Source organism: Drosophila montana, unplaced genomic scaffold (assembly GCF_035044405.1).
Source record: "Drosophila montana isolate Dmon_TW-CO22-7 unplaced genomic scaffold, ASM3504440v1 contig_3733_1, whole genome shotgun sequence".
NCBI classification, from domain to species: Eukaryota; Metazoa; Arthropoda; class Insecta; order Diptera; family Drosophilidae; genus Drosophila; species Drosophila montana.
Genome location: NW_026998620.1, coordinates 5,998,364 through 6,023,551, shown reverse-complemented (window position 1 = coordinate 6,023,551; position 25,188 = coordinate 5,998,364). Strand labels below are relative to the sequence as shown.

Genomic DNA, 25,188 nt, shown 5'->3' with positions numbered 1-25,188 from the left:
AGTAATAAATATTCTCAAAACGTAAGCAATATTTTCTGAATTAATAAAACAGCTCTCCTGTAGCCGCAGAGACTCTGGGACAATGCTGCGCCGCCCAATGCATATAAGCTGCCTTTGAATCAATCTTAAGGGGCCATTTTGTTACTATGTGATTCCAAACATGCACCATACGCGAGTCCTTGGTGCGTTCCAGCGTTAGATTCGCGTACTTCGGCTCGAAAAATAGAGTGTAGGCGCAATGCAATAAATTGATCAATAAATAATTCTCAAGAACTTTTGAATTCTTTTATAGCTGAACTTTATTTGACAATAACGGCAGGTAAGTTCTCCAGCGCAGTCAGATAGGGTTTTAGATTACTAGCGGCTTGATGTTCGGGTGGGCAGTTTTTCAGTTGATAAACGAACATTTGAAAAAATTGCTGAGTTAGCTAAAAAAAAAAAGTGGACTTTAATACTTATAAACATTTCGCTCATTTAAGAGAAGATAATCATAACGTTTTAAGTTTTCAAATGAGTCGCACCATGCGGGGAAAAATAGGAAATCATTATCATCCCATGGGAGGGGTACCAAAAATATGAATATGACTCTTTTACATAATAAAAAGCAATATATATCAAATAGTTCTGCATCATTCAATAAAAAATCGGGTTGATTTACTTATGACTATCTTTAAGTAAATAAGAGATAAATAAGTAATATGAATAGGTACACTTACCCCTAAGATTGGCCGAGCCCTTTCATGCACGACAATGCTCTCCAGAAGCACAGCTACAAACTTGGCGTAAAATTCGCCCAAATGCATATGCAGGGCCTGCAGAGGAATGGGTAATACGCACACTAAGAAGCAGCGCTGCATAGCGACTAGCATCTGAGCACAGGCATCCGCGCTTCGCAACAGCTTCTCAGACTCCAGCACAAGCATTTGCAGGATGCTTTTAGCCCATCGAAAATTGGTGCAGACATTAAGCGAGGCACAGACTTCTAAGCAGGCTACCATTTGATTCGGTTGCGTTAAATCACTAGCTATCGCAGTTTTGATATCATCCTTATTAATAGCAAAATAATAGCCAAGCTTTGTTATGAAATGCATTAGGCAAATTGACATTTCCGTGCTGGAGGCCAGTGACACATTCTGTATAAGGCGCTCGAGCATATCATCGCACTGATTCCACTGTAATATTATCAGTTAGAATTGAGCGGATTTTAAAAAATATAAAATGGGCTTATATACCGAAAAGACATCTAGCTCAGTAAAATGATCCAAGCACAGGCAAAGGCAATCCCAATTGGAACTTGTTTCGGCGATTGTGTCCATACTCTGCACATCCCTAAAGACATGCTCATAGATCACGCCGTGAATATTCATTTGCTGTATGTCCGCAGGACGCTGGGTATAAATCAATTAAAAGCATATGAGGTATACTGACATTCCAGATATATCTTACGCCATGTTTTAACATATATGTAAAAATACGCACGCCAAGCTGCTTGTATTCCGACCGAAAGCACTCACGTACGTTGAGGCCCACAGCTACGCTGAATGTTAACATCTGTGTAGACATTTTCACATCGTTTACGTAGCGGATCTGTAAAGGAACTTCTCTATACCTTAATATCAACATATCTGATTGTGATAATTTACCTCCAAGTATCTGACGTAGCCATGTACTGCCCCCAATTGACGCTTCCAACAATCCTTGTGTAGATTCCGCTCATAATAGTTGAAAATATAGGATTCCTCAGCCGTCTGGCATGTGGGCGCAAGCTTGCTTAGGATTTGATTGGCATTTTGCAGGAGTTGTTTAGCGTCGCCTGCGTCCAGGCTGTAAATCGTCTGTGACGCGGTCAGTTCACAAAGCAGCAGCACAAGCTGTGCACGCAGCTAAATTAACAATGATTGAGATGTGAATATAGATACATAAAAAATTTGTATTTTCTTGGGCAAACCTCCTGGTACAAGACATCATTTAATAGAACATCCTCGTTTCTCTGTAGAAGATCATACAATTTGGGCAGCTCTTGTTTGAGCATGGAATGGTAAGCTTCAAAATGCGCCGGCAGAACCTGCACTTCATCTAGATCTTTTTTGAGGCTAGGCAGCATGCATAGCTGTACCTGATCACATATAAAAGCCAACTGTGAATCGTTTGCATTGCTGCTGGCCATTGTGGCAATAATATAAAATTGCAATTCAAAACTGATTGAAGATGACAAAATACACCTAGTGTTATCGATAAGTAACAGCTGTGCGGCAGTGTGACCATATGCAGAACAGAATATGAAATGGTCACTTGTTTTGTTTTTGCACCCCGTCTGATAGCTGCATTTATTTTTGTTAATCTGAAAAATTGTCTATTAAAAGCCACTAGAACAAAATAATGTTAAAGCTTAAACTTGAGGCCTTAGGTCATCCAACTCCAAGCGATGTGGCATTAAGCAGTGAGTATAAAATGCGCTGTCCAATATTAGAGTAAATCCGACTCACTCTCATCCACACAGACCGCAAGGAGTTTGCAAGCACGGTACTGTGGCTAGAAGATCAAAAGATACGTCTCTATACGATTGAGGATCGCGAGAAATTGCGCAGCTTGGACGACATGCAAATATGGGAAGAAGGCTACAAGAAGTACTGCATTGATTTAAAAATGCCCCCATATGAAACACAACTGGAGCAGCTCACCTGGATGGTGGGGCATGCAATGCGTCTAGAGTTTTTGGATGATCCGGCACAATACGAATTGATCAATGGTCAGGACCCCATCCTGACAAAGAACAATGGCGCGCAATCGCAACAGAAAATTCAAACCATATTTGATGGCAAGATAAATGGTGAGTTCTTTGTGCTAAAACAAGTCAAGTACATTACTAATTGCAAAAAATATCCAGTCCATGACAAGGAATTTATTGCTGGCGTTCGCGCCCTGGCCACAAAACTGAAAGTGCCCCATCATCCCAATCATTTGCTTCAACTAGAGGCTATAGCGCGCATTGTGCACGAACGCGTTGGCCCGGCAGCCAAGCATCGAAAAGCGATTACCGGCACTCCGTTCCCCTTCGACAAGGGCAACGATGTAGTCTCTGCCAACGATCCAATGCTCGATTACCCCATGCGCATTCTGCGCCTACTGCAAATTCAAAGTCTACGACAGCTACAAACTCAGATCAACGAAACAATTGTTTCAGTGCAGACACTGACTGCTAATCCAAAGACTGACACCAAGCTGGGAAAGGTGGGTCGCTGAAGCGAGTCATATGCCTACATACGTGAATAATTGTATTGAACAAATTAAATTTAACTAATACGTTTATAATTAATGGGCTTCAGCGTTTAAAAAATGGATGATCTCCCGTAATCTTTTTATGTTCCTGTGTAGGCTCCGTCTTCGCCTTCAGGAAATCTGCATCTGCCAAGCGGGCCACGCCCAAAACTCCAGCAACTGTTAAGTAAATATGGTCGTGTAAGGTTATCATTGGATATTTTAAGTATCCGTACCTGCCGCAATGCTTTTCATGGCATAATGTTCCACAGGTGAGCGGCGGCGCTTTGCTTGTGCGAGGAGGAAAGCTCCAATGCCGATCATGCCAAATCCGCTTATTAGTCGACATGCAACGCAGTCGGCGGATTCCGAAACATTGTCGCGGTACCAAGCAGATAGTTTACCAATCATTGTTTCCGCAGTCGGCGGTATTTTCGAATTTTCCAGAGCTTCGTGTTTGGATTTGTTTTTCGGGTGCGATTGTTATGACAGTTGTGCCTAAATTTGTTCAAACGTGTAACAAGCAGAATGAACTAGCTAGGTCTATAGTTGGCGTTCATTCAGTTCTCTCGAATAATTGCATTTGGCCTTTTTGTCGATTTATCGATAGACACAAATTTATTAATTCGACTGTGCGTTTAGCTTTCTTTAAGTTATTCTGCGCAGTGTTGGTCAACGTTTATGGACTCATGATCCTGAGATTACCTCACAACCAATCAAAAAAATTTGAGCAAACAAAATAAGATAATTTATTCGTTGTCCTTCAATTTATGTTTTGTATTGGGAATATATGCCTATCATGATCTGGTGCGTACCGGTAGAATAAGAACAAGTGTTTTTAATATGAACATTTTCTCTTCGATTTTGATAATTATGACCACCCTGTTAAAGTTTAGCATTAAATATCGACAGCTTGCTTCCACTTGGTTTTTCATTTAGCGTCGCACTAATATTTTATCGGCAGACCACCGCATTCTATCGACCACGCAATGCCGACCGCCACACTTTACAGTGAAACAAACGCAAAGCAATAATACAAACACGAACGGAAGAAAATCTATAATTTAAATGTTTTGAGTTCAACATTAGCACTAACTCTATCTCCAAGAATTGTAAGTCTCGATGCTAATTGAAATTGGCTATGTTTTAAAAGTTAGCATTATGTAAAAGCATAAGGAAACGTAGATGAATATTGATGCCGAAAATGAAAAAAATTGCCGACACGACAACGCTACACACACACACACTCAAGCACACACATGCACGTTTACAACACTAGCTTGCAAATGGCGGATGGTCCCAACAACAAAAACTGCATGCATGTACTATGTATCTGTGTGTGTAGTGAAGGCAGAAATAGTGCTCTGTGATTTTGATGTGAAAATGTTGTAAAACTGTTGACGTTGCAAGAAGTTGGAAGTGTGGAAAAAGGCACGGTAATTGCAAAAGTAAAAGCAGGTCTATCTCTGCCTACTCGACGTGTGTGTGTTAAGTGCAGTGAATTTGTTGTTTTTGTGCGACAAAGACGACAGCGGCAGAGACGCCCTTTTGTCTTGAGCTTTGCGTACGTCGCCCTTTTGCATCCACCTCTTCTGATTTTCGACGCCCCCACTTTAATCCAGACCATCACTTCGTTGTCTATTTTTGTATGTATGTGTGTTGGTTCGCTGTGCTCCATATCTATCAGGCAAAAGACGAAGACAAACAGCCGCACACACAAAATCGGGTTTAGGTCACTTGGCAGGCATAAGCAAGAACATATACATATATATATATACAAACGTGTACGTGTGTGTGTTTCGCATACATTTCGAATGATTCTCTTTTCTTCAGTCTCGCCAATTAGGCGCTTAATAAGCCCCGTTGAATATATTTTCGTGTTAATACTTTCACTCGATGCAAATTAATTAAATGACATTAAAGTGCAAAATAATAAATAGTTAAGTCCACCGGGCAGCAGCTGAAAATATTTATTTCTTACATTTGAATTTGATTTGCCAAGAGCTTGTGTGGCGCTGTCTAACAGACCCGGTTGTACACATATCTGTGTTAGTGTGTGTGACTGGCTGTTCTTTGCCTTTGTTACGATTTTATCAAACAAGAAATAAACATAATTGATGTGCTGGCCCCTATAAGTTGCACTCGTAGTGTGTGCGTCCTCATTTGTATGAACATTTCTTTTGACATTTACACATTGTTGGCAGACCAAGCAGCAGCCCTGCCGTTCCTCCGGCTACCCTTCCATTCACACTCAGCCTGACAGTTTCTCTCAAAAAAATCGTAAATAATGAATGTAGTTTTCATTCATGCGATAAGCGTAGATTTTCTTGAATACTATTGATAATAAACAGCGGCTGCAGCACGTCAGCAATCAATAATAATTAAAGTGAATCAAAAATAGCTTTCAATTTTCTAAAATATTTTTTGTAAGAAATATTGAGTGAGTCATTGTTAAATGCGACTTTCCGTACACAGATTCGGATTTTAGTGACCTACCTAAAAGAGAAAATGGGTATCGTCAGCAACGAACTTGATGCTCCCACGCAACACTCTCCAAATAGCACGCTCTCTTTATTAAAGCGCACATAACATTGCATGTTGCATAAACATAAATAAATAAATAACTCGGAGTACTTTCTATATTTATCACTTGCCCGTCGCGGCGGCGTGACTATCAAAAATAGCAAAAGCAAAATTGCATTTATGAATAACATAAAACAAAGCCAACAAACGAAAAGAAAACACTAGATTGAGTATGTGTGTGTGTGTGTTTGTGAGAACGAGAGAGTGGCGAGCACTTGCACCGTTGCCGTTACAGCAATAGTAGGGTGTGAGTGAAAAATTCCATATGGGCAGCGGCAGCTTTTTCCGACTAATTGAACAACAACAAAATTGGGCCAAATTTGCAGTTGCCGCAGCTCGTAACCAGGACAGCAGTAAATTTAGCAAACGACTCGCCCATAAACATACATAATTATTGAGGCACACACATATACATACATACATATATATATACTTGTTGCAGAAGTTGTTGCTTTTGCTGATTACAATTCTCTTTCTCGTAGCTATGCCAGCAACCGTAGCCTTCGCTAGTTTTGACTTTCACACAAACAAGCTTATGTATGTATGTACATACACATTTGAGCACATTCCACAGCGGCGTTCTTCCGGTTGATGACCTTTACCGGCTTTTATTTGTAGTTTCTTCTTTACGGCCGCTGGACGCTCGAAGATGTGCCGCCTTTGTTGGCATCACTGAAGAGTAGCTGAAAAGCAGCCGCAGCCAGTAAAATCGTTCTGACTGGCACATATTTAGCACAGAGCCGTTAAACGTTTAATGCCAAAGCCATCATTAGACGAGCCAAGTCAACGTCATAGAAACTCTGGTCTCTTGCTATTGGCGGTATGTTTGCGTTGTTAATGACGAATCCCTATCAGTTCACACTGGAAGTCAACAGCGCAGTCATCAAAATTAACTTGAATTTATAGTGCGCAAATAAGACAATATTGACACAGCGGGGTTGCCGACGGAGCAGAGTAGATAAGAGAGAAAGAAAGTAAAAATGTACTCCTTGGATTCCCCAACCAAATACGCACACACATTAAATGCAAATACATACATATACTGCAAATACGTAAAAATTAAAAAAAAGAAAACATGTACACACCCATATGACATACCAACAAAGTTTAACTTGCATACTTGTGTATGTGTGTACTTATTCAGTAGTAAAATGTATATGCAAGTAATTTAAAAATTTATTAAGTTGGAGCTTCTCGAATTCTTATGTCAAGCAAACCTGAGCGAGGCAAAAAAAACATGACGCCGATTCCAGTCAGTTGCTTGCTGAGAGAGAGCAACAACCTTGAATTGAATTTGCAATTTGTGAATTCTCCAACGCAGCTAAAAAGCAACAGCAGCCAACAGCTTATGGAGCACACTTGAAATTTCAAGTTCTAACTGTATGTGGCCGTCGTTTCTGTGAGCGAGCGAGTAAGCGATAGAGCAAAGAGCACAAGAGAACACTGGAGCTGAGCTTTAGCGGTGGCTTCGTCGTTGTCGTCGCTGCTGCTGGTCGCCGCCTTCTGTCATTCGTGTTGTGTCCATTTGACGCTCTGCACAAGAGCCGTTCAAGCGCTCTTTGGAAAAAAAGTGTAGAAGATCCCACATATCTGCTTTAGTGAGTGGCTTTTAATATTTTGCATACGTGTGCGTCAAAAGGTGGCGTGTGTATGTACGAACATATGTATGCAACGGAATTTCCTGTTAAATTTGCAAATCTCTGGTGTTTTTTAAATGTGGGCAGTTTTTTTTTTATATTTTTTTGTTAACCGCCTAAACTTCATCCAAAAAAGTAAATAAAAAATAGGTTTCTCGGCAAAACAAGTTATTCTGTGTTTGTTCGCTATTCTACGGGAATTTAATTAAGCTCAGGCAATCGAAAGACAAAGCTGGCGAGCACTTATCGATGCCTGTCATCGATCCTAGCCTGGAATATTCCACCACTGACCATTACTGCAGATATGTGTGTGTATATATATGTGTATGTATATATATATATGCATGCAGTATAAAGTGCAACTGCTATCTCAATTACGAAATGAAAGCACAATAAACAACAAACGATATAAACAAGTCCATATTTACAACACGTCAAACAACAAAGACGATAACAATAATATTTTGTGGTATCAATCACCGGCCGGCAAACTGATAAGCACGTACCATGCCCATTTTCACAAGGCACACGCACCAACACATGCATGAAAGCTTCGAGTGAATGACAATTATAATTGCTTTCGATTGCTATGTCGTTGATCTTGTTTTTTGTTTAATGTGAAATATTTCGAACAGCCCAACAGCCATTCACTAATGGCAAAGCCACACGTCATCAGTAATCCCGAAAAAGCTCTTCGAGTGCTGATAAAGTGCGCTAAAGAAAAAAACCAAATGGAAGAATAATCAGTTGTCGACAAAGATCTCTTGACGGCAGGCAACAATTCTGAAATTCACCTTAGTTAAAGTACTTATTTTATATTTAATTCATAATTAATTATGAAAAACATTGATTATTTCTATTAACAAATTTAAAACATTCGAAAACTTGTTACACTATCAAGTTTGATTGATACAGATTTTCGAGAGGTAATGAGTAAGAATAAATATGAGTCAAAGAAGCTCGGCCAAAAAATGCCCGATTGCCGGGCCTCAGATAACCTTTGCCTTTATAAAGATAGTATTAACATTTTTGTATTCAGCTCATATACACAGGCACACATACAAATATAGATGTTTTAAGCCAAGGGTTTTTAATGCCTTGCCTAGTCCGTTTCATTCCTGACACAATTATAAGATAGTAATAAAAGTTCAAGGAAGAAATCGCAATATAATACGAATTCAAACCGTATCGTTTAAAGTGGATCAACAAATATACCTTCGGTGGCTTCTCTTTACGAGGTTTTCTGTTGATACTTGAATGTTGTTCTTTCACTTCTCACATTGTTTTTATCTTATCTGTTGCAGTAAACCGCATAAGAAAAAGAACAGCGCTCTACACACAAATATCGACTGCTGCCGGCAAAGTATGCAAATATGGATTTCCACATACTAATTGTCATTGGTTGTGTGTTCGGCGCATCGCTGCTGTCGTTTCTGTTCATCAACAAGATCTTCAGGCGCAAAACATTTGAGGAGGTTGTGGCCGAGAAGCGGGCACTGAGTGCCAATTTGTATGCCCAGAACAAGAGTGGTGGCAATGGGTCAACTCAGCGCAAGCCCAAAAAGAAGGAGCTGAAGCGCGAGAAGAAACAGCGCCAGCGGGAACAGCAAAAGGACACTGCCAGCAACAATGATCAGGAGGAACAGGACGACTATTCCGATGGGCATTCCGAGGAGCAAGGCTCGGTTGGACTGGAAGAGGATACACAGCCCGGATTGTCCAAGCAGCATGTGGAATTCGAGCCAGATCCAGAAGTCATGAATGAGGAGGAGCGCCGCTCAAGTAATGCGGAAAAGGAAAACCATCCCAACAACAACAACAACAACAATAGCAAAAAAGGCAAAAAGGACAAGCGCAATGGTGCCGGATCCAAGCCCGCTGCTGGAATTCTGGTAAACAAAAACGAACCCGTATCCGTACGGCAAACCCCTGTAGAGGAAACGCCGGCTCTAAACAACTTTGAGGTGCGTGCGCCCAAAGATGTGGTCGAGCTGAAGAAACAGGAGCAAAAGGAGCGCAAAGAGGATAACAACAACACCAAACAACAGGCACAAAAGAAAAACGGCAGCGCTGCCAAAAAGGAGAAGCCGCCAGTTGCGATCGCTCTGCTCAGTGCTGCCATGGAACAGTCCGTGGAGGTGCCGCATGTGCCCAAGCAGATCATTCTCAAGCAGCAGCAACAGCCAACTGGCTCACCCAAGCAGCACAACAATGTGAACAAGAACAAGCAGCAACAGAATTCGCATGCGGCCAAGAAGCAAAAGGAGACACCCTTGACCGCCAAGGATCTTGTGCAGGCGCTGGACAAGCTCGCCGAGCATCAGACTATTGGTGTTTCCGCGCTGATGAATGTTTTCGCGCGTGCCGAGCTGAATCGTTCCGAGATACAAATACTCATTGATTATCTGCTTAACAAGCAGCAGGATATGCCCGCCAATCACGGCGAGTGGTCCGATGACATATGCCAGAAGCTGAAGCGTCAGCTGCAGGAGAAGGAGAAGCAACTAGCCGAGGAGCAGGAGGCTTCGATTGGCATCCAAGCCAAGCTGCGTGAACTGCGTCAGGAGATTAACACGGAGCGCGCCCAAATACACAGTCGTACCCAAGCATACAATGAGAAGCTGCAAAGCAAAGAGCAAGAGCTGGCGGCGCTCAATCAGGAGCTGGCCACTGCCAATGAGAAACTGGCATTGGAACGCCAACAGTTCCAGGCGAAGCTGCTGCGCGAAAAGCAGGCCAGCTCGCAGGATCTGCTGCCGCAGCTGCAACGCCTGCAGCAAGATCTTGCCCACAAGGAGAAGATCATTGCGGACATGACCAGCTTTGTAAATGCCGAGGCACAGCAGAAAAACGAAGTCATGCAGCAGCAGGCCCAGCAGCTGAACGCCTTAGAGCAGCAGCGCGACGAACTGGAGGCGCGCCTCAATAACAGCGTGTTTGAGCTTGAGCAGCGCAAGCAGCTTGAAACGGAGAACGCCGAACTCAAAGAGGAACTGCGTAGTCTGAACAATGCTCTGGAGTCTGCCAAGGTTGAGCTGGCCCAGTCACAAGGCGAGCTAACTCGCGTCTGCAGCACAGAACTGCCAGGGCTACGTCAACAGGCGGCCTCACTCGAAGCCAGCAATGTCAGTCTTAACCAGCAACTCAGCCAGGCCAACAGCCAGGCAGTGCAGGCCTCCGCGCAGCAGTCGGAGCAGGCTCAGGCGCAGTCCGAGGCGCTGACCACCTTACAGGCAGAGGTGCGCACGCTCAATGATGCGCAGGCCACGCAACAGCTACAGACCACCGACCTGCGGTCCCAGCTCGAGCAGGCGCAACAGCGTGCCGAGCAGCTGCAGGCCAAGGAGCGACAGCTAGAGCAGGAGCTGCAGGAGCAGCGCGAGAAAAATAATGTGAGTCAAACTCTTTGAATTTTGCCAACAATTTGAGAATTACTCTCATAATGGCTACAATCCTGTTCCATATTTGTGAATAGTTCTTATACTAATACCATATGAGGATTATAATTTACAAGGCTTGCAAATAGTTTGCAATACGATAATATCCTTGGCACATGTACTAAACGTATTACACTCATTTACTCATGTTAAATGTCCTTTAAATATTATCTAGATTTACATTAACTTTTAACTTTTGCTATATGCATTTATGTTCTTTGTTTCCTGTTGCTTCTGTTACTCCTTATTTAATACTGCAACCCTCTTTCTTACTAATTGCCACGTATTTGTGTTTCGTCAGGACGTTCGTATGAAAAATTGGAAGTTGATTGAAGCGTTGCAAAATGCCGAAGCAACCGCCAGAACCACAACAACAGCAAAGACGAAAACAAATACAGCGCAAAGCTTAGGCGTAAGTGCATGCACCACAAAATTATTATTTCCCTCTTTTTTCTTAATATACAAAAATTATAATTTTTAAACAAAAGTTTACAGTAGACAGTCATTATAATGAGAGAAAGTTGATTACAATATCCCAATACTATTTTATATGTATTGTAACGATTTGGGCTTAGTCTATAATTTAATCAGTTCCAGAGATATAAAATAGGTCTCATTTCTAGGAGTAATCATATTAGTATAAACCAAACAATTGCTAAAAAGTTTGAAAGTGAAAGGTTAAACGTCTTCAAAATAAATTAATTCAATTGCTGTGATGATTCAATTTCAGTATAATATTTATTTTGGATACACTTGCTATTACGCGTTCACTTTCTCTAAATTTTGGTCTCTCCTTGCAAACTAACTAAAGTTATTCTCATTTTATTTTCCAATTCACAGCAACAACACAAACAGTTGCAGCAGCAGCAGCAGCAACATCAAGAGCAGCAGCAAAAGGCAGCTGCCGCCAATGGGGGCGAGCTGAGCGCTGCTGCCAGCAGCTCGGCAAAGGCTGAACAGCAGCGCATACGCGAGCTGTACCAGCGCTTGTATCCTGATGCTGTGAAGGCACATGCAGCCACCGCACTGAATGCCTCCTTCGACGAGTGGCTGGAGCAGGTGCTCGCCACACACATCAAGCAGCAGCAGCAGCAGCCGGCAGCGCAGAGCAGTAGTCATAAGTCCACACAATCAAGCAACAGCGGCGACAGCAGCAACAGCGACCACAACAGCACCCACAACAATATTAGTAGCAATAATAGTAATTCGAATAGCAAATCTTCCGATAGTGCTAGTGCTGCCGAGCAGCAGGAGCTGCACACACAGAACCTAAAGCTGCGCAAGCGCAACGATGAGCTCACGCAGCTGGTCACAAAGACGGTAAGCGGCAGAGTTGAATAAATGTTATAATAATAATCTATTTCTAATATGATATTCTTTATGCAGAGCAACACTCTGGTGGACTTGGAGCAGCGGGCCCGCGAACAGGACGAGCACTGGCGCGGCATTGTGAGCCAAAAGGAGCAGCTCATATCCAAGCTGCAGCAGCATGCCTCAAATGGCGAACAGGTGAGCAAAGTTGTTGGCTAATTCAATCAAATAGTTATAATATCCTTTGACAATTTCAGGACATTTAATGTCGCCGCGACAAAGCGCCGCCCTTAATAAATAGCAGAACCACAACGATAATTGACAACAATCTAAACGTTTGTCGAACTTCCAAAAAAAAAAAAAACTACAACAACCACAACAACAATTCTAACAATCTATTAAGTTTAAAGTTTAATATTAAATATATTTGAAACATAACACAAAAAAACACAAAAAAAATACAAAAAAAAACTACAAAAGAGATAGAACAAAAAGAGGAAAAATATACGAGCCCAACAACAGCAACATTTAACATTTTAAAGTAGCAAAAAAATAAATGGAGTAATTAAGTAATGCTTTAAAGAATTATATATATATATATATATACACATATATATACATAACTAAAGAAAGCAAACAAAACTCGTGCAATGTTGAACACTTAAATGTGAAGCGAAGGAGTGAATTATTATTATTATTCGAAATGATGAGTATATGGCCAGCGGCCGGCGAAGGACCTGTTAGCTGCGCGGCTGCTGTAAGGACTTGCTGGTTAGGCAAGGGCGTCTTGCAAGTTCACAGATTGCTGCTGTTGCACTTGCATGCATACACACATACATAACAATTGTTTGTAATTTTGATTATTTATATAGATACATATATATTATATTATATTATGCTATATTATTTGTGTTTACCTGCATTTAAAAACCACTAAAGAGTGCGCGCTCACATTTTTGTATATGTCTTATTATGTTAAGCAAATGAATTTACAGTCTACTTGGATCGCAACTACATAATAAAATCGTAAAAGAAAAACAAAATTTATTGGAAAATTGTGCAGAAATTCGTATTAGTATACTTTGTTCCGTTAGAGAAATTGTATGTACATCGTGTATTAATTTTCATTCGTTTCATTTTGTAAACAGCGCAAAGTATTCAATGTAGCCGCAGCAGTAAATATGTTAGTAGAGCAAATGGTTAGCCCACAACAGCAACATTTAATTAAGCATATGATAAATAAAAAAAAAAAAAAAAAAAAAACCAACAAAAAACTATTTTTATATACATATAAAAAAATTATTAAAAACAAACTTAATTTATAAGTAAACGCAAATTACAAACAAACACAGACACGAACGCATCGCCGTTAAAATTGTTGTGCGAAGGGTAAAGGTAACGGAAAGAAAATTGGCAATTAATGTTAATACTTGTTGCATTACATTAAAAGTTAAATTAGACAAGAACAAATTGAATACACAATAAAATAAAACAAAAGCAAACAGGTCGCAGATAGCGTTCTTATCGATCAGCACTAAACGCTGGAGTATCGATAGCCGATCTGGGCGCTGCATTATAAATATTTATGATGTATCATTTATGCTAAACGAGAATTAAATACACACACACACATATGAAAATTCAGTGCATTATATTTCTGTGTTTTACTCCTATCATCAAATGTAAATGTGCTTAATACTAAATGGAGAGATATTCTGTAAACTTGTAGTCAGCGCTTGGACGCCAATTGAAGATTCTGTAAGGGAATTACCATATGGAATGGATACTGAAGTAGTTCTACGCACGAGGGCCGCTTCTTCGGATTCAGTTGCAGACAATGCTTGACCATCTGTGCGGAATATAAAAAGGTTTTTACCTCTGCATATTATTGAATCAAGCCAATATATGTACTCACATGCACTAGCATCAGCGGATAGTAAATTGGTAGAGCCGGATACTCGATGCTTGAGCTGGGATTGGCAATGGCGCTCATCTTGGCATTGATGTTTCTAATGTGCCCGAATGGAGTCTTCTGATATAGCAGCAAATACAAAATGCAGCCGAGCGACCAAACATCCGACTTTGTCGAAATCTTTATCTTGGGCTGATTGCTGCCGCGCATCGGACTTGTGCCGCTGGAAATGTCGGTAAGTGCTTCCGGACTGATGTAGTTGAATGTGCCCGCCTGTGAGAATTTGATTATGCTTGTCGAGTCCACAGAAATGTTGCTTGCAATGCCAAAATCGATTAGCTTCAGCCGACCATTAACCATCAGAAAATTAGCAGGTTTCAGATCCGAATGAATGACACCGTTCTGGTGTATATAATTGACTGCCTGCAGCATTTGGTAGAGTATGTTCATCAGATTATATAGTGGCAAATTTGTCGTAAATCCTTGCAAGATCTTGTTCAAGTCACAGTCGCCCTTCTCCATCACCATGTAGAGTTTCGATTCTTGCCGCAACAGTTGACTGTGGTAAAAACAGTGATCAATCACCAATTAATTACAATCAGTAATAGACATTAGGTTATATTTATATCAATCAAAGTTAAACAATGACAATAATGGAAATAGTTTATTTCCGATAACTTGTTGGTATCAGACTATATGATGTGAAAGATTCAAGACATATTAAAAACAAATATTTTCTTTATCTAAATTTTCGACCATGACCTTATATAGTGGTCCGATTAATCCGACTCCGGCATATATACTGATTGCAAGAAAAAGATGAGACGATAGCTTTAAAACTAAGAGACTCCTCGAGACTCATAAGAGTCTGGCATATAAACAGATAGACCTAGCTATGACCTAGGCTAGGCTCAACTGTTGATGCGGATCAAGGACATATATTGTTTTTGAAAATAAAAATATTCCCCTTGGAGGCTGTTCTTGATTTTTAACTGTAATGATTTAAATTCATATAAAACCAAAATAAGTTATTTTTGAGTTTATGTTTTTGAATAATTCTAGTCTGTTGTCCGAATTTGTAGGGGTTTTTTTTTTTACAAGTATCACAAATCAAATAGACGACTTTAATAGTTAAGAAGTCTTTTGATAAAGATTTCACAAGCATATAGTACATATAAGCTTGCTGATCGAGATTAAACTCTTCTTTCATGTTTTAGTCTTATATTCGTATTAAAGTAATATTTACTCACTAGTCATAGAGGGACACAACGCACACATTGCCCTGGAGCTTCTCGAGCAGTTTGGTTTCGTTGAGATAGCCTTGCACCACGACCGGATCGGCTTGCAGATCTACCACTTTAAGAGCAAACTCCTGGCCCGTATCCTTGCGACGTGCCAAATAAACAGAACTGGAGCCGCCACAGCCCAGTTTTTTAACTATGACATACTCATGGTTCTTGATTTGCAGCACATTGGAATTCGATTTCGATGATGTATCTGGTTTGTCAGGTACAGTAGCAGCGGACACAGGTGCGGACACGGACGCGGACACGGGTACTGACACTGCAACTGACGAGCCCAATTCAGGTTTCGCCTGCTCAGCATGACGAAATGCGCCATCAAGCGACTTTTTTGATTTGTTGGTGGTGGGCGCTTCTGCTTTTGGCCGTGGCTGAGCGGGTGTATCGGGACTCTCGCTAATTGTGTCGCATAGCGAAAACGTAAGGCTGTCGCTTGTAAAGGGCGCGGCTCGACTGACAGTCATGGGCGTCTGGAAGAGCACCTTCTGCGAGCGAAACTCATTTGCCAGTTCGATGCGAGTTTTTTGAGTGGTTTGCGTGCGAGTGCCATGCTTTGTGGCAATGCTGCACACCTGCGGCGTCACAAATTCCGTCTCGGGCTTGGCATGGGATTTTAAAGAGGCCGCTGGAGCAGCACGCATCGGCGTTTCGCTATCCACGGCCTTGCGTTGCTCTGCAATTATTTGCAGCGTGGAGGGCGGTGGTTTTTTAATTGGCAGCTGATGTTTTTGTTGCTGTTCCACTTGCAGATGAGGTGACTTATTGGTGTTGGTGCTGCAATTGATATCCATGTTCCCAAAACGGCCAAGAAAGGACAAATTGGAATCACTGGGGCGCAGTGCCATCGCCGCTGTGGAAGGTACAGTTGAGGTGCTACCAGTCAGCTCATGTGTAGGACTCAGCACAAAGGAGTCGTTTAGAATGGCGCAATTCAAATTGTGGTTGTTCTTATTATCCTCATCATCGCTGTCTGAGTCCAGCATGGTCATCTCTGCACGTCTTCTGGGGCTGTAATTGAAAACTCAATGAAATTCCAGCAATCGTCTTATCCTTAACCAAGGAAGCACACTTACAACAAAACATGAGAAGGGCCAGCTTGCCGGTTTTCCTTGGCCCCTTGGTTGCGCGCAATGGCTTTCTGATCCATATTCTCTTTGTTTCCATTGTCGCTGCAATTTAAGCTAGTTAGCAATTGCACTCTTTTATTTAAATAACTTACATTGCTTCCAGTTTGCGGCTACCAGCTTGATCCGCGTCCTTTGTTTTTTTCGGCTTGCAGGGTGTAATGCTGTATTCATCTTCTGAGTCTGTACCAAATGCCAACAAATCTCTAACATGGCGTGGTGCAGGTGTAGTCATTTATAACCAGTAGTTGTTTTTTTTTTTTCAATTTTGTTTTACAATTGGGTCACAATTCAATTTGAATTTGTGCATCAACAAATCCCTCGGATTGTTTAATTTGCTTAGGGTTGCTATTGTGCAATCGATACATCGATCAAAACCACTCGTCATATCGATATATGTTAAATCGATTTCCTTATTTTTGTTATCAAGAATTTAAATAACACTAAATAAAAGTTAGGCAGCATTGCAGTAATAGCTGCAATTTAATTAATTTGTCATCAAATTTAAAATTCAAATATTTTTATTGATGTCCATTTTGTATATTTTCGAATATTTATTATAAACCATCGATATTTTGCTCCCATTAATAACCATCGATATTTTTCGAACAAAAAACTTTGACTGCGGTCTGGCAACACCAAAAGTCCCAAGCGCACCGCCAACAAACAATAAACAAAGCGAGTTTGTATTAATAAGGTGCTGCGCAGTTAATACTAAAAAAAAAACACAGACAACAACCGAAAATGGATAATGAAGCAACAGGCGCAGCTATAGCGGCCGGTGGTTCGCACGTCCATAACCAGGACACCGATGACCTGCTCGATCCGGTATTGTTCTCGGACGACAATGGTTCATTTAAGCTGAAAACTGTGCCCGCATTCAGGTATGTATGTATGCAGGCAGCCGGTGATGCTATGAATCATACTGTTGAAGGGGTGATGCATTTGCTGATATCAGCTGCGCAACTCAATTAACATATACCAATGAATATAGCTCATTCCGTATGTATTTGTTTTTCCTAGCATACATTTGCTTATCTCCACGGTCATTTCTTGTGTGGGCATTGGTCTGGGGGCGCTCTGGCCCGAGGATCGCCGCTGCGACGCATACTTTATAATGCTTTACCTTCGCGCCACATTCTGGGTGATCACCTTCGTAAGTAGCAAGTGTATAAAAGCGTATTTGCTCTAACGACCTAACTTAATGACTATTGCAGATTTTCGATCACTTTGTGAAAAAGCAGCATGACGATTTACGCCTGAATGGCTACCACGATTTCCATCGCGATACGAACATGCAAAAAGGAATCCCACTGCAAATTGTTTCACTGTGGAACTCTATGCTGCTGGCCGTACAAGCGATGATCCATCACTATTATGGCGAGCAGTTTTGGACGCACTGCGCCGCCGGCTGGCTGTCGCCTATAAGCTATGTCACTGCTTTCAGTGTGGCCGAGAATATGGTGCTCGCTGCCACCCATGGCTGCTATATAGGTAATAAGTTTTGAGCCTAAGCTATATTTGAAAAGAAAACTTATGCGTTTCCTGTAATGTCCTGCAGATAAGGTGAGCAAATTCAACAAGGCTAAGCTGTCGCCGGATGTTTTGCGTGGTGCTGATCGTGCCGGTGGTTCGTTGGGCCTTATGCAGCCTGGCGGTGATACGGCAGAGCTGCTTGAGAAGCAAGCGGATCTTATTGCCTACTTGAGAGATCACACCCACAAGCTTAACCAGAAGCTGCATCAAATGCAAACGAATGTGCGTCCAGTGCGTGTACCGCAAATCCCTTAAAAATCATATAAAACATGACAAGCAATACGTATTCCTTAGCAATCTTCATAAAATATACATATACATTTATACATTAAATTTTGATTGCTATTTAGTTATTTTACGCGGTGAAGAAATAATCTTCAATCATATTAACCGCTAACACAATAATACAGAGCTTTAAATTAAACATTTTTAATTGTAAATACAGAAGAAAGGCTCCTAAATTAAATTATTGAAAGGAGTATTTTTAAAACTATAACTAAGTCGAAAATTTCAGAAAATAGAATTTGTATTAAAATTACAGATCACTCAATTATTTAAGCTGACTGATCCAGATTGAACAATTCTGACGGTATTTCCAATATTTCCAAGGAGTTGTCCTTTGACGAAGTGACGACCTGCGAGTACATCAAAAGTTTATTTAATTTACAGTCCATTTTTAGATATATCGAATAGCTACCTTATCGCCGGCGATGGCCAGAGCAAGAACTAAACGTCCAGGTCCTTTGAAACGACCCAATTGACGGCCAGTTTCCTTGTTCAGTACATAGATGAAGCCATCGTAGCAGCCTATGAGCAAATATCTTTCTCCATATGGGGCCATGGCGACGGCACCATTACCGCAGCTCAGCGTGTTGGTCATCGAACCGCTCTACATATGTTTAAAGTAGGAAATTAGCCTTCAAATATATATTTGTCTTAAGGATATTACTCACGGCAAAGTCGAATTTGAACACCTCATTCTTTTGGGTGCCACAAAAGACGTGACCATCAATCAGGAGTAAGCTGTACACATTGAGACCATCGGGTATGCTAAGACGACGCAACAGCAATCCGGTGGCCGCATCGTGCATGAATACAAAGTTTCCCTTGCAGCCCAGCAGAATAATCTTGCGCACGCCCTCCTTGGTGGCCTTAACAGCGATAATCGACTGCCCAGTGGACAGCAGAGGCGTGTCCATCACTTTGTTGGCCTGCAAATGCAAAGAGTCAATCCTTTTTAATATCTTGAATAATTAAAAAAGACTAAAAAAGTAACTTTATTACTCCTGGAGATGCGGGGCATCGATCCCCGTACCTCTCACATGCTAAGCGAGCGCTCTACCATCTGAGCTACATCCCCGTTGTACATGCTCTGCATTTATTGGCCCATACGAGCTTTGTCAATTGCTTTAAAAATGCGTTATACCACGAAATTCGATTTACTGACTGAATGAATGTGCTTGGCATTGTAATTTTTATTTATTGTTGTATCAAATGTGCAACGTCATGAAAGAAACAAATTGATTTCATTTCTCTTTCAATATGTTGTACGCACGCCAAGTCTATACGTAGCCCACATTGCCAGGGAGCTTTAAAGATGTTTATAAATAGACTTGTGGCTAAAAACTATTTATAATATATTTGACTATCTTCAATATACTTTGGGGCCCGTTTCCAATTTAACAAATCAAAGATAAGATAGCATTTTTAATCACCTGCGCTAAATTGGATTTTCATTAGCTATTATTTATTGTCAATGTAATATTTACTCAGATATTGTTTTAAATAAATAATCAAACTTGCAAATAAAAACAGATTTTAGGAATTAAATTGCACTTTTATACTTTATTTACAAAGCTACTATATCATATGGGTTTTAACAAGTTATGGCATTAAATTTGGCTTAAGGAAGATATTTTTCAGAGAACGGACCACACTTATTCCTGAACCACAATCGTATAAATATACATTGCCTTGGGTGACAAATTATGTGATATTTTTAAACTTATAAAAGCAAAAGCTACTATCGACCGGCTTTTAACTGCTTTCGCACTAAAAACAAATTAATTGTCCATTATGAACCGAATCTTAAACCAAGACATTTGCAAAAATAAGCTAAGCCTAAGAACCAGCAGAACCAAACCAACTTGTTTGGCTCGAAACGAAAAACTTCTGAGGGCGACTTAGCTCCAACGCTTAAATAACTTGGGGATCAAAGATTTATGCAACTATATATGGTAGATGCCAAATATTAATGGCCATTTTCAATATATATATAACAAAGCAAGTATTGAAAAGTAATCCTGGCATTACGAATGTAAAAAACTAAGTTCACAAACCGCGAACCTCACAGAGAGTTTTTAGCTCAGTAAACTGAACGATCGGCAATTTGGTGGGGTTTGCAGCTCTGATAAAAGCATGTTACTAAAGAAATCCTAACTAAACTTGCTCCTTGCAGTTTTTTTGATTGACTTATTTAAAAATATTATATCTTTGAGTAGTTTTAAGAACTGTTCGCCTTAAATTAAGTTGTATGAAAACACGGTTGTGTGGCTGAGGAATACACGTATCGTCGTACATATGATACATATTCATGTCTGCACATCAAGATAACTGAATTATTTAACTTTTACTGCTTTTATTTGTAAGTAATATACATGTGTTATTGGGAAAAAATTGCACACTTTTCTATTTTAGTTTGCTAAGCGAGCCAATAAAATTAACTACCATTGCTTCAATAAGTTTCCATTCTTATTTCTCTTTCATATTTCTCCGTATATAATGCTATTTATAATAGATTATATATTTATACTTTACTCTAGCTATTCATTCAAATCTTTATAAACTGCTTCTCATTATTTCTGTATTTTATTAATTTGACTTTATTTTATTATAACGAATATAATTGTTTTTATTTATCACCAACACCTTTCCCTTTATCTATAGATAACAACCTTTTGTTGCTTCAAGCAGAAGATAATTTTTTGATCACAGTTAATCGATAACACAATAAACATTGAATGTGATTCACGACGATTAAAAACCTGATAAGAACAATAAAAACAGTTACCTTTGGGCTGTCAAATATTTAATGCTCTTTTAGCTGCTCCTTTGGCAACCAAATGATATTGAAATCTAATCTTTGCGAAATTCTGGTTAAAGAAATACAATGTTATCAAATTGGAGGTAGTTAACCCTTCAGACTAAAGTTTAGGTGCTAGTCAACTTTTGACTGATTGTGTCTTAGGGACAGATCCGATTACAACCAAATTCGTATGAAATGTAAAAAACATTGTATACAACAGTTCTATTTTGGAGCGGCCATTCTCTATATAATGGAAATGTTTGTTTTGATGCGCAGTATGAGATTGGATACAAAACTATATGAGCCGATTCTTAAGTAAAATATTATTGTTTTATTATGTATTGCATTTTGCTATAATATATATAAAAGAATTGTAATTCTTTGTTTACTTTTATTTATATATGTGGGTTATCATTTCGGATGTTATTAAAATATGTAGGATGCATTTAATAAGAATGCCTTTTAATAAATGAAGACGCAAACGTAACACTTAAAATAATCTTAAGAGATCTATTTAAAAAAGAAAGAATCAATGCAAATGATTTGGAATTTGCTATTATTTGTAATTTAGTCTGTAATATGATTATGACTATAGTTTGGACAACGCCGCAATTGGCAATATGATAAGGTTTTAATTGGACGAAGCCTGAACTATTTTTAATAATAATCATAATCATAAGCATAATTATTATAATTATGCAAAATGTATATTTATATGTTGTGTCTATAGAATTGGAAATACGCCAAAATATTGAACTACATTTTGAATGATTTTTTTTTGTACACTCATCAGGTAGTCTAATATTGATAATATCTCAGATATTATTAAAAAACTTTTTTAATTAACATTCTAGATTGTTAGAGAACCTTCCAAAAGCCATTAGGCTAAATCAAAAAAAAGCTAGCCACATCTAGAAAATTCTGTGGTCAAAACGGGCAGAAACTTAAACTGAAAACAAACAACGGGAGGTGCCTGGAGTTCACCCTATGATTAATGCGTCCACCCTCTGACTCCTACACTCTATTCGTATCAAACTCTGATCAAACATATAGGACATGGAAGGCACTATAATTTCAACAACATTAAAAACGAGCGAGATGGAGAAGGAGGCGCTGCAGTTCACATAAATACATAGATACATACATATGTGTGTGCATATATGTACAGTTATGGATGGGGCTATTGCAAGATGGCGTCGTCTGTTCGCCTTCAACTGCAAAGTGCAAGAAAAGGAGAAAAAAAGTCAGCCAAATACAGAAATGTAGTTAAAATAGCTGGAGGCGCACCTAAAATCCTCAATTTCGTTGCCGTTGCCGTTGCGTTGCGTTGCTTTGTTTATTTAGTGGTTGCAAGTACGCCTGCCACACCCACAAAGACCGAAGGCCGTATGCAATTTGCTGCTGCGTCGGATGCCGTTGCTACAAAACAACAACAATAACAACATAAACGAGCAACACTTACATACATCGGGACCTGGGCTGGTGCCGGCAAATAACCAACCCGATTCGTCAGACTCAGCCAATGAGAGAACGGCGCTGCCACACTCACATTCACATGCACACACAGGCATACAGACAGGCGGCGTCATTTTCCAGAGACACAACACAACAAAACAGGAGCCAACCAGCAAGAAAGACCACCCACAACAACAATAACGGGAATAACAACAACACTCACAACGACAGGCCCGAAGACATTCCAATTGCAGTGCCTTGGAAGGCCTTGTCTGCAATAAGCGAACGACAGAGAGAGCGAGAGCCGACAAAATGAGCCAGAGAGTGAGAGAGAGTGTGAGAGAGAGAGAGAGCGAAGTGTGAGTGAGACCTGGTTGTGAGTACATAGTTTGTATTTTATTTAAAATTGTTTTGAGTAAATAGCATATAAACATTTTATTTGCTGCTGCCAAATTGCTGATGCTGGCGTCGTCGCCGCGACGTCGAATCTAACGAATGAGTGCAAGAAACACACAGATAACCAGCTAACGGTTTGTGCAGCAACAAGAAACTGCAGCAGAAAGGGACATGCGCATAACAGTGTGATAGAAGAGCGACGAACGTTTAACAGCCGAGCCAGAACTGAGAGTGTGAGAGAGCGCACGAGCGGGCAATGAACGTTGCAGTGAGCGAGAAAGTGTGAGTCAGCAAAATATACAGTAAACTAAACATGAACACATAAAAACTTAAATAAACAACAATAGGGAACGAGTGTGTGTGAGCGAGAACACGAAAACGAAAACGAACGCTATTGAGAGGGGGATAATTTGCAATGAAGCAGCGTTCTCGCTGCAAGCAGCCTGCGCTGCAGTTTGCTGTTGTTTGTTGCAACTAACCCCCAGCCTTGCCTATATACAACTATGTATTAGGTTTTTGGCCAAGCAACGTGCAGCAAAGCCAATCACATACACACACACACACACGCACACAAAATAAAAACACACAACACGGCGACAGCAAAATATCAAGCAATAGCAGCAAAGCAATATTGCAAGAAGCAACGCCTTCTTGCATGCATATACGGATCGGGTTGGGTCTATGGCAGCGGGGCGTGTCTGATGTTTAGGTGAAGCTTATTATTTAGTAAATAACTAAAGGCATGCACACGTACAGCTATGGCCAAAAGTACAGTCGCCCAAGCAGCAGTTGGTGCATGCTGCGCAAAAATTTCTGTAGCATACTTTCAGGCAACGGCCGTGAATTATCCGCACGTCGCAGCCATAAATCGAACGCTGCCAAAAAATTAAGACTTATCGCCTTCGCCCTCAGCGCAAAATTCTAATGAAGTGCCAGCTTTGCACCATCATCCGTGCCACCGCGCACCCCCTCACCTACGCACCATCGCACCACCGTACCACATCCAATTTGCGTATATCGCTGGCGAAATGCGAAAGAAAAAATAAATTCGATTTGATTTTCATTGTCTAGACATTGGGTTCGTTCGATGGCTGCTTAATGCCAATTCGTTGTTTTCCTTGCTACACTTGGCTCCCGCCGATGGGCAAGGTGTGGACACGACCACGCGGAGGTGTGTGAGTGTGTGCCGTATTCGTTGTGCCCGCATGCCAGTCCGCGCTATTCACTTTTTAATTGAATATTTTCAAGTGTTTATTTGACAGCTAAATATTTAATGAGCCGCACATTAATTAAATGCGAGTCCAGGTACGAATCTCATGGCATTTGGCCAGAGCAATGACTACGGCAGCACGAAAAATCATTTAACTATAGCGTAATTAGTAGAAAATAGCGCCTTGAAGTATGCAACACATTTGTTGGCGAAATATAAAGTAATTGCTTAACAAAATTGGGAGCATACGAAGATTTTTCGACTACATTGTAGTTTCTTTTATATACAATATACTTTTCTTTATTCATGCACAGTTGACTTTCAATTGATTCCAATCAATTTTCTATAACTCTGCAAATATTTATATTAACGGAAAGTCTTCCCTTATCAATAGAATTTCATTTGAACAGGTGAAAACTGTTTTGGTTGATACATTTTTGATAAGTTGTACAATTTTTAAACATCCTTGCAAAAGCTTCCAGATTTTTCCAGCTAACATAATATGAGCTCGTCAAAAATCTTTTCCGCTTAGTTAGAAAGTGTAAAATTTGTTTTTTTTATAGGAGCATCGAAAAAGTACTTATTAATCGAAAAATATTTCCTATGGGTGAAAAGCGGGAGGAAACTTGAATTTTTCAGGAGAGTACTCTGGATAGATTAGAGTTACAATTTACTACTTTTCTAGTTTTTCGAATCGAACAGTTCTGAATGTCGTACCAAGAAAATTTTCATAAAGACCTTTGAAAATAAGTGTAAAGCCATCGGATCGGCAGACAAAAAAGTAGCAAATTTTCCTCCCGTTTTCACTGTTGCGGGTGGAATTGCCAAAATCGCTGAAACGCTGATTCAAATAGATTTTACGTAGAGCTTAAAAAAGGATGTTTGAGTAAGTTTTCACCCGCGATGGGCGAAAAACGAAATATTGTTTAATAGATATCGGCCG

General features: G+C 40.2%; 7 protein-coding genes and 1 non-coding gene across 12 annotated transcripts in view; 3 read left to right on the top strand and 5 right to left on the bottom strand.

Moving 5' to 3' along the window:
- Positions 1-274: 274 nt before the first annotated feature.
- LOC135436707 (uncharacterized) lies at positions 275-2,212 on the bottom strand. Its single transcript, XM_064694398.1, has 6 exons — positions 1,949-2,212; positions 1,644-1,883; positions 1,447-1,587; positions 1,233-1,388; positions 717-1,172; positions 275-428 (listed from the first exon to the last, which is right to left on the bottom strand). The coding sequence occupies exons 1-6, from the start codon at positions 2,165-2,167 to the stop codon at positions 300-302; spliced, it is 1,341 nt and encodes a 446-aa protein (XP_064550468.1). The 5' UTR covers positions 2,168-2,212; the 3' UTR covers positions 275-299.
- A 68-nt stretch (positions 2,213-2,280) lies between these two features.
- LOC135436708 (RNA transcription, translation and transport factor protein) lies at positions 2,281-3,312 on the top strand. Its single transcript, XM_064694399.1, has 3 exons — positions 2,281-2,440; positions 2,501-2,830; positions 2,888-3,312. The coding sequence occupies exons 1-3, from the start codon at positions 2,380-2,382 to the stop codon at positions 3,241-3,243; spliced, it is 747 nt and encodes a 248-aa protein (XP_064550469.1). The 5' UTR covers positions 2,281-2,379; the 3' UTR covers positions 3,244-3,312.
- Positions 3,288-3,803, bottom strand: LOC135436709 (uncharacterized). Its single transcript, XM_064694400.1, has 2 exons — positions 3,495-3,803; positions 3,288-3,438 (listed from the first exon to the last, which is right to left on the bottom strand). The coding sequence occupies exons 1-2, from the start codon at positions 3,667-3,669 to the stop codon at positions 3,323-3,325; spliced, it is 291 nt and encodes a 96-aa protein (XP_064550470.1). The 5' UTR covers positions 3,670-3,803; the 3' UTR covers positions 3,288-3,322.
- Positions 3,804-4,213: 410 nt separating this feature from the next.
- On the top strand, positions 4,214-12,767 carry alt (aluminum tubes). 4 transcript variants are annotated; one of them, XM_064694393.1, is made up of 6 exons: positions 4,214-4,370; positions 8,783-10,870; positions 11,217-11,327; positions 11,756-12,235; positions 12,302-12,424; positions 12,484-12,767. In XM_064694393.1, the coding sequence occupies exons 2-6, from the start codon at positions 8,852-8,854 to the stop codon at positions 12,490-12,492; spliced, it is 2,742 nt and encodes a 913-aa protein (XP_064550463.1). In that variant the 5' UTR covers positions 4,214-4,370; positions 8,783-8,851; the 3' UTR covers positions 12,493-12,767. The 4 variants fall into 4 exon arrangements, with proteins under 4 accessions (XP_064550463.1, XP_064550467.1, XP_064550465.1 ...); XM_064694395.1 differs by lacking the exon at positions 4,214-4,370 and adding an exon at positions 4,677-4,694; XM_064694394.1 differs by lacking the exon at positions 4,214-4,370 and adding an exon at positions 7,353-7,439.
- A 1,091-nt stretch (positions 12,768-13,858) lies between these two features.
- On the bottom strand, positions 13,859-16,912 carry Mps1 (Monopolar spindle 1). The gene is made up of 5 exons (XM_064694876.1): positions 16,659-16,912; positions 16,513-16,608; positions 15,389-16,447; positions 14,142-14,697; positions 13,859-14,075 (listed from the first exon to the last, which is right to left on the bottom strand). Exons 1-5 carry the CDS (start codon positions 16,796-16,798, stop codon positions 13,956-13,958), a joined length of 1,971 nt encoding a protein of 656 aa, XP_064550946.1. The 5' UTR covers positions 16,799-16,912; the 3' UTR covers positions 13,859-13,955.
- A 305-nt stretch (positions 16,913-17,217) lies between these two features.
- On the top strand, positions 17,218-18,432 carry LOC135436705 (transmembrane protein 192). Its single transcript, XM_064694392.1, has 4 exons — positions 17,218-17,447; positions 17,587-17,719; positions 17,781-18,057; positions 18,125-18,432. Exons 1-4 carry the CDS (start codon positions 17,308-17,310, stop codon positions 18,352-18,354), a joined length of 780 nt encoding a protein of 259 aa, XP_064550462.1. The 5' UTR covers positions 17,218-17,307; the 3' UTR covers positions 18,355-18,432.
- An 80-nt stretch (positions 18,433-18,512) lies between these two features.
- The window catches only part of LOC135436703 (serine-rich adhesin for platelets), a 28,242-nt gene continuing 21,566 nt past the window's right edge, over positions 18,513-25,188 (bottom strand). For both annotated transcript variants that reach the window (XM_064694390.1, XM_064694391.1), the window contains 3 exons: positions 19,053-19,310; positions 18,797-18,988; positions 18,513-18,734 (listed from right to left, as the gene is read on the bottom strand). In XM_064694390.1, coding sequence (XP_064550460.1) covers positions 18,654-18,734; positions 18,797-18,988; positions 19,053-19,310 — 531 coding nt within the window. In that variant the 3' untranslated portion in view covers positions 18,513-18,653. The remainder of the gene's footprint in view (positions 18,735-18,796; positions 18,989-19,052; positions 19,311-25,188) is intronic.
- Positions 19,387-19,459, bottom strand: TRNAA-AGC (transfer RNA alanine (anticodon AGC)). Its single transcript has one exon. It is a non-coding gene; the product is annotated as a tRNA-Ala (tRNA).